General features: G+C 44.5%; 1 protein-coding gene across 2 annotated transcripts in view; it reads left to right on the top strand.

Moving 5' to 3' along the window:
• EHHADH (enoyl-CoA hydratase and 3-hydroxyacyl CoA dehydrogenase) overlaps positions 1-8,319 on the top strand; it is a 93,140-nt gene that overhangs the window by 18,889 nt on the left and 65,932 nt on the right. Inside the window, exon 1 of one of the 2 annotated variants that reach the window (XM_017538386.2) lies at positions 5,529-5,700. The exons of the other annotated variant lie outside the window; for it this stretch is intronic. Within the exon in view, the coding sequence (XP_017393875.1) occupies positions 5,627-5,700 (74 nt within the window). The 5' untranslated portion in view covers positions 5,529-5,626. Of the gene's footprint in view, positions 1-5,528; positions 5,701-8,319 lie in introns of those variants that run through there. 2 annotated transcript variants of the gene reach the window in all.

The raw sequence follows: 8,319 nt of genomic DNA, 5'->3' as shown, positions 1-8,319 counted from the left end.
GTAGGTGTGATGTGGTGCTGAGAAGAATGTATATTCTGTGGATTTGGGGTGGAGAGTTCTGTAAATGTCTATTGGGTTTGCTTGGTCCAGGTCTGAGTTCAAGTCCTTGATATCCTTGTTAATTTTCTCTCTGGTTGATCTGTCTAATATTGACAATGGGGTGTTAAAGTCTCCCACTATAATTGTGTGGGAGTCTAAGTCACTTTGTAAGTCATTAAGAACTTGCCTTATATATCTGGGTGCTCCTGTATTGGGTGCGTATATATTTAGGATCGTTAGCTCTTCTTGTTGCATTGATCCTTTTACCATTATGTATTGTCCTTCTTTGTCTCTTTTGATCTTTGTTGCTTTAAAGTCTATTTTATCAGAGATGAGAATTGCAACTCCTGCCTTTTTTTGCTCTCCATTTGCTTGGTATATCTTCCTCCATCCCTTTATTTTGAGCCTTTGTGTATCCTTGCATGTGGGATGGGTTTCCTGGATACAGCACACCAGTGGGTTTTGGCTTTTTATCCAATTTGCCAGTCTGTGTCTTTTGATTGGGGCATTTAGTCCATTTACATTTAGGGTTAATATTGTTATGTGTGAATTTGATACTGCCATTTTGGTGCTACCTGGCTGTTTTGCCCATTAGTTGATGCAGATTCTTCATTGTGTTGATGCTCTTTACCATTTGGTATGTTTTTGGAGTGGCTGGTACTGGTTGTTCCTTTATATGTGTAGAGCCTCTTTCAGGAGCTCTTGTAAATTAGGCCTGGTGGTGACGAAATCTCTGAGTACTTGCTTGTTCACAAAGGATTTTATTTTTCCTTCACTTATGAAGCTTAGTTGGCTGGATATGAGATTCTGGGTTGAAAGTTCTTTTCTTTAAGGATGTTGAATATTGGCCCCTAGTCTCTTCTGGCTTGTAGGGTTTCTGCTGAGTGATCTGCTGTGAGTCTGATGGGCTTCCCTTTGTGGGTAACCCGACCTTTCTCTCTGGCTGCCCTTAGCATTTTCTCCTTCATTTCAACCCTGGTGAATCTGACGATTATGTGCCTTGGGGTTGCTCTTCTGGAGGAATTTCTTTTTGGTGTTCTCTGTATTTCCTGGACTTGAATATTGGCCTGCCTTGCTAGGTTGGGGAAGTTTTCCTGTATAATATCCTGAAGAGTATTTTCCAGCTTGGATTCATTCTCTTCGTCGCATTCAGGTATACCTATCAAATGTAGATTAGATCTTTTCACATAGTCCCACATTTCTTGGAGACTTTGTTCATTCCTTTTTATCCTTTTTTCTCTAATCATGCCTTCTCGTTTTATTTCATTGAGTTGATCTTCGACTTCTGATATCCTTTCTTCTGCTTGGTCAATTTGGCTGTTGAAACTTGTGCACGCTTCGCGAAGTTCTCGTGTTGTGTTTTTCAGCTCCATCAATTCACTTATATTCCTTTCTAAGTTGTCCATTCTCGTTAGCATTTTGTCAAATCTTTTTTCAAGGTTCTTAGTTTCTTTGCATTGGGTTAGAACATGTTCTTTTAGTTCACAGAAGTTTCTTACTACCCACCTTCTGAAGTCTGATTCTGTCATTTCATCACACTCATTCTCCATCCAACCTTGTTCCTTTGCTGGTGAGGAGTTGTGATCCCTTGTAGAAGGAGAGGTGTTCTGGTTTCGGGTGTTTTCATCCTTTTTGCACTGGTTTCTTCCCATCTTTATGGATTTATCTACCTGTCGTCTTTGTAGTTGCTGACTTTCAGATTGGGTCTCTGAGTGGACAGTCTGTTTGTTGATGATGAAGTTATTTCTGTTTCTTAGTTTTCCTTCTACCAGTCTGGCCCCTCTGCTGTAGGACTGCTGTGGTCCACTCCAGGCCCTGCTTGCCTGGGGATCACCTGCAGCAGCTGCAGAACAGTAAGGGTTGCTACCAGTTTCTTCTTCTGCTATCTTTGTCCCAGAAGGATACCCGCCAAATGTCAGTCTGAGCTCTCCTTTATGAGGTGACTCTTTGGATATACAGGGGTCAGGGAGCTGCTTGAGGAGACAGTCTGTCCTTTATTGGAGCTCAAGTGCTGAGCTGTGAGCTCTGTTGTTCATTCAGAGCTGCTGGGCAGGTACATTTAGGTGTGCTGCAGCAGAACTCATAAACTATTTTTTGTTCCTAGGTGCTCTGTCCCAGGAAGTTAGGGCTTTATTTATGAGTTTCCGTTGTGCTGCTGCCTTTTTTTTTTCAGGGCTGCCCTGCCCAGCAAGGAGGCAGCCTAGTCACTGTCTGCCTGCAGAGGCTTTTCTGAGTTGCTGTGGGCTCTGCCCAGCTGCCGTGTGAACTTCCCTGCAGTCCTGTTTATATGGGTGTAGTTAGAACTGCCTCAGTAATGGTGGCCCGACTCTGTATTGGCGGACTCTCTCTGTAATGGCAGGTTGCCTTGGCAATGGCGGGTTGCCTTGGCAACGGCAGGCAGCCTCAGCAATGGCGGGTTGCCTTGGCAATGGCAGGCTGCCTCAGCAATGGCGGATTACCTCCTTAGTGGTGGAGTGCCTCAGTAATGGCGGATGCCCCTCCCCCACAGAGCTGGACCGTCCCAGGTTCAGCTGCGCTTGCTGTGAAACTCTCAATCCGGAGAGTTTCTGATTGCTGTTCTTTTGTGGGGGTGGGACCAACCGAGCCTGATCACCTGGCTCCCTGCCTCAGAGCCCTTTTTTTTTCTTTTTTAGTTGAACAGTCAACTCTATCCCAGGTGTTCCAGTCGCCTGTTGAAAGGGTGCTGGGATCTGTGTGATTTCCTGTGTGGTGACTCACTGTGCCGGCTTAAACAGCGGCGCTGAGATTCGTGGCACTTTTTTTGCCCAGGAATCTCCTGGCCTGGCTCCCTGTTCGGTCCCCTCTTTAATCAGATGAATGGGCGACTTCCCGGGGCTCCAATCGCCAGCCAAAAGGGCACCCGGACCAGTGTATTTTGTACGGAGAACCGCCAGCCAGGGTGCTGACAAAGCAGCCGCACCGACCAAAAGAACCGTGCCAGCCAAAACAGCCGCGCTGGTGACCCGTGGGGCTCCTCTGCCTGGGAATCTCCTGGTCCATGGGCAATAAAAATATGGCGTCCCCTCACCCTCTGCACTTTCACTGGGAGCTGCAACTCCGAGCTGTTCCTAAACGACCATTTTGGATCTTCCCTTTTTGTTTTTAGTTTCTAGTGGAAGGCTTTTATTTGGTTCTGTGAATAGTTATTTTATTTTCTATGCATTTCTACTAAGACATCATTTGTTCCATTTATCTGGAATTCCTAGGCTGCCTTTGTGGAGCCTGCAGGAATTGATGGAGCATACCAGCTTTTTAACCTTAAACTAACTTTTTGGATATGAGACTTCCTGATACTTTAAGTGGATTGAGTATACTTTTATAAATAGAATTTGAGTCATATTTCTTCTCTCTCTCTGCCTAATTTCTTCAAATTTTAGAAATTATTTGCGAATATTCTTAATTCATGGCAATGTGTTTGTTTGCACACAGTTGAGCAGGGTCACTAGGGCTGCTCATGAAGAGAGAACTCAGAAACCTGACATGCCAGCAGTAGGGTAAGAATTTCTTACCAGTTGGACTTCTGGCCCCTCTGTGCAAACTGGCTGAATGAATGGTAAAAGATTATAAGAAGGCATGAGAATGTAAATTTTTATAAACATTTAACAGCCTTGCTAAAATCAAATTTCAGCCTCAAAATTGTCTTTTCTGATCTCTAACTTTGAGACGCTACAGCAGGCCAGTGAACCATCCAAAAAAGAGGTAAACAGGATTATTTGACATGTTTAGTTACATGGGAAGCATTGCCAAAATAAAAAATAATATGTAATCATCTTCAGCTTATATTTTAGTGAATGACATTAATATATGTTCCAAAATTGTATGGGATTTTGGTCAAAATGCCAAGAACCTGGACACCCTCCACCAGTAACAGTTTCACTAGTTGCGTGTGATTGTAAGACAAATAAAAGTGATGTTGAGACAGGAGAACAGGGCCTGGAGCTAGGGAACCTGAGGAACTTCTTAGAACTAAATCAAATGGAAACACTTCCGCTGTGAAAGGAAATTTCCTCTTCATTCACATAGGATGTACACTGAGTAAATGACTTTGTAACTTTACTTCATCTTCCTCCTTTACATAGGGCATACACCCAGTGACCAATGGGAAACCCCTAGAGGGTATTGAAACCCCAGAAAATTCTGTAACAAGGGCCCTTGAGCCCCTTTCTCGGGCCCACTCCCGCCCTGTAGAGTTTTCATTTTCAGTAACTCTCTGCTTCTGTTGCTTTGTTCTTTCCCTGCTTTGTTTGTGTGTTTGATCCAATTCTTTGTTCAAAATGTCAAAAACCTGGCCAAAAACCTGGCCAACTTGCAGTCCAGACCTTCCTCCAGTAACAACATTATGTAAGTATTTGGTTGATGTTAGTGTGATCACTGGATGGGTTCTTCTTGCCTGCTGCACAAATAAAATCAATTCGAGGAAACCACAGCATTGCAGTGAAGAAACAGTTTAATTGACGTGAGGCTGGCCACGCCGCATGGGAGATGAAGTTATCACTCAAATCAGTCTTGTCGAAGGCTTGTAGGTTAGGGGATTTTCAAAGGTAGTTTGGTGGGCAGGAGCTAGGTTATGGGAAGTGATGACTGGCAGGGTTGGAGATGAACTCCTAGGGGGTCGAAGCTGCCTCTTGTGCTGACGTCTGTGGGCAGGGCCACAGGAGCGGTTGACTGGTCCAGGAGGAGCCATCAGTGTCAGGCATTCAAAAAATCTGAAAAGATATCTCAAAAGGCCAAACTCAGGTTCTACAATAGTAATGTTATCTGCAGGAGTAAATGGGGACGTTGTCTATCTGGTGGCCTCCGGAATAATGGCTGGCAATGGTCTATGCCTACACCTTAGCAAACAGAATTCAGGCTCCTCTATCCTCCTAGCCTGGTGGTCTCTCATTTAGCTTTACAAAGGCAGTTGAGTTTTGGGAAAGGCCATTATCATTTAAACTATCAACTAACTGTCTCCCAAAGTTAACTTAGCCTAAGCTCAGGAATAATTAAGGGCAGCTAAAAGCAAGATAGGGGTTGGTTAAATCAGATCTCTTCCACTGCCATAATTTTCTCACTGTTAGAATTCTTGCTTTCGTCAGTACCCTACTCTTTTTAGGTGAAATAAACAATGTGTATTTTATGTGTTCCGATGAGTATCAGTATCACATAACTGTCAGGGCCCCAGGTATCTGTCCCTGTTCAGAAGGATCTGAAGATGAATACTGCGATGCGGACAGCTTGCCCGACTCAGTGAACTCAGAACTTGTCCTCAGTAGCCAGCCCCTAAGGGCCAGGGGGTTGCAAACTTCGACTTGCCGGCAGTGACACCTGTTTTCCATCATTCTCCTTGCGGTACTTCGTAGTGGGAGCAGCATGGGAGTCAACAAAGAGAAAGCACAAGCGTCTGTGGAGCTCGGGGTGGGGTCTGGGGAGAGGAGGGCCTGGGTGGGAAGAGGCGCGGCGGGAGGCGGCGCCCCGGCTCGCATTGGCCCAGCCCGCGTCCCTCCTCTCGGGGCGGCCGGCGCGCCCGGAAAAGTGGCTTCGCCTGGCGGCGAGAGGCAGAGAGGTGCCCTCGGACAGCGGAAACATGGCCGAGTATACGCGGCTGCACAACGCCTTGGCGCTGATCCGCTTCCGAAACCCGCCGGTCAACGCGATCAGGTAACCGGCCCCGTCGCCTCCAGCCCTGGGACCCTCAGGGCCTTATCCGCCCGCGGCTCCGGAGGCTTTGACTCTCCCTGGCTGGTTTACACCGAGAAAGACACTGACAGTTGAGCAACTGGTATATGCCAGGAGCCAGCCTGCCAGCCTGCCTCTTCCCTCCTTCCTTCTTTCCCTCCCTCCCCCTCTCCTTTCTTTCTCTCTTTCCTTTCTCTCTCTCTCTTTCCTTTCTCTCTCTCTCTCTCTCTCTCTCTCTCTCTCTCTCTCCTTCTAGATTAGCTTGGTTAATCTTCGCAGAGAACTCTCGTCCCTGTTTTCCTGGTAAGGAAACTGAGGCTGAGACACATGCTAACTTACGGAGCTGGCCTCGCCCTGTCCTTCCTGGGAACCCTCCTACTTACTTGCAGCTTTGGCTTCTCAAGCCAGCTTTCTAATCCAAAGGTCTTAACTTAGTTGCATGTTGGACTTTGATCCAACTTCACTCCCCAACTTTGAGTCCAGGCTGCCCTTACCGTTTGGCCAAAAGCTTTAGGAATTGGTCAATAAAATGGTTTAACATTAAAAAAAATAAGGTCCCACTAATGCCAGGGCAGTGATTAAAGCAGAATTGTGCCTTAGCCCACAAACGCAAAATTATTTCTCCTGATTTGTTTAAACCTCAAGACTTTGGTGCTTCCCAGGAAGACTCACATCCAACTAAGCCTGTGTACTGGCATTTTCTGAAAAACTGCACCTTGTCTTCTTTTTCTCACTGGGGAGTATTTGCCATGTGTAGTGCACTTAAAACATTACTTTAAAAAGTGAGATCAGCCTGGCATGGTGGCTCATGCCTGTAATCCTAGCACTTTGGGAGGCTGAGGCGGATGGATCACCTAAGGTCAGGGGTCCGAGACCAGCCTGGCCAACATGGTGAAACATAATCTCTACTAAAGATACAAAAATTAGCTGGATGTGGTGGTGCATGCCTAGAGTCCCAGCTACTTGGGAGACTGAGGCAGGAGAATAGCTTGAACCCAGGAGGCAGAGGTTGCAATGAGCAGAGATCCTGCACTAATGCACTCTAGCCTGGGCGACAAGAGTGAGACTCAGTCTAAAAAAAAAAAAGAGTGAGATCAGTGTTGCCTTTTTGAAAAGTAATGAAGTTATTTGGTTTGGTCCTTCTGCATCTCTTTAAAAAAGTAGTTATACATCAGCCTTTAAAAAGAATTACCTATGCACAGGGAATAGGATTAGTGGAAATTATAATTTACCAAGAACATATAAAGCACAGAGAGAAAGGTCTTTGGTCAAAATTCTTATGTGCTGTGGGAGCAAAGAGACTGAAATGAGAAGATCTGCTAATTTTAATAGAATTTAAAAATCTTACTGTCATCAGATTTATCATTAGTATTTTTAATTCAGTATGATTTATTGCATTTAGTAATACCCCAAAAAAATGCAGGACTAAAATCACATAAGGATGGCATGTCTACTAACTTACTATTCCCAGAATAAAAAGCAAAATATCTGTTATGTTGATTTTGACAAAGAAAAATGTAAGTAATATGATTACATGTGCATTTTGGACTGGTCTGTATACTGATTAGAATTGCTAGATGTTAGGATCTTAGGGGGAAAAGCTCCATCCTCTAACACCCATGACTAGGCATATTTTCTGGCAACTGTTTTAAATGCTTCTGGAATTTAACCTGTTCTCCCTGCCCACCCATGCCACCACCTGTGCCACCCCCATCCCCTTTTGCAGGAGAAATGTTAGTGCCTACCTCATAAAGTTATGAAGTTTAAATCAGCTGAAAATTGTAAGCATTTAATGGATGTTAGCCATCATTCGTATTAGTCAGAAGACCTATTCAAGCCCCTAACAACAGGCCCTGCCACCCCGGCTCCACTTCTGTTTCATCAAGAAGATTTTCTCCACTTGGAAATAAGTACTTCTCTGCCCTTTTTCATCTGTCTTCTGAACCTTTTTTTGTAGGTGGAAATGTACATCCTAGGAGTTCCTCAAGTTTAACAGATTCCTCAATTGTTTTATTTCACTTTTATTTCCTCCTCCCTTTCTTCCTTTCTCTTTCCTATTTCTAATTCTATATGGGAAGTCGTCTCTTCCCAGCTCATTGAGAGATTCTTACTTGAGTATACACACATACATGCACACACAAACATATATATACATATATAAATTTTTCCCCCAGAAAAAATAATTTAACTCCTTCGTTGCTAGTTTAGCCAGCCATGTTTGCTTCCATTCAGATAAACACCAGCCTTCTTTATAAATGTAGGACATGCCTGATTAACAGGCTGTCTCCCAGGACAATGGCTTTCACACTTTTGCTTTAAGCTTATGTTTTTACATAGCAATTCAAGACACACTTACATACAAACGCATAACAGAAAACAAAATTTCCTAAAACAAAACCTATCCTTACGTGGTATATTGTTTGATATATTCTATTTTCTTTCTTTTTATTTTTCTTTTTTGAGATAGAGTCTTGCTCTGTCGCCAGGCTGGAGTGCAGTGGTGCTATCTTGGCTCGCTGCAACCTCCACCTCCTGGGTTCAAGCAATTCCCCTGCCTCAGCCTCCCGAGTAGCTGGGATTACAGGCACCTGCCACCATGCC

The sequence above is a fragment of the Cebus imitator genome, unplaced genomic scaffold (genome assembly GCF_001604975.1).
Source record: "Cebus imitator isolate Cc_AM_T3 unplaced genomic scaffold, Cebus_imitator-1.0 Scaffold111, whole genome shotgun sequence".
NCBI lineage: Eukaryota > Metazoa > Chordata > Mammalia > Primates > Cebidae > Cebus > Cebus imitator.
The sequence above is the reverse complement of the archived record's forward strand: the minus strand, read 5'-3'. Positions and strand labels throughout refer to the sequence as shown.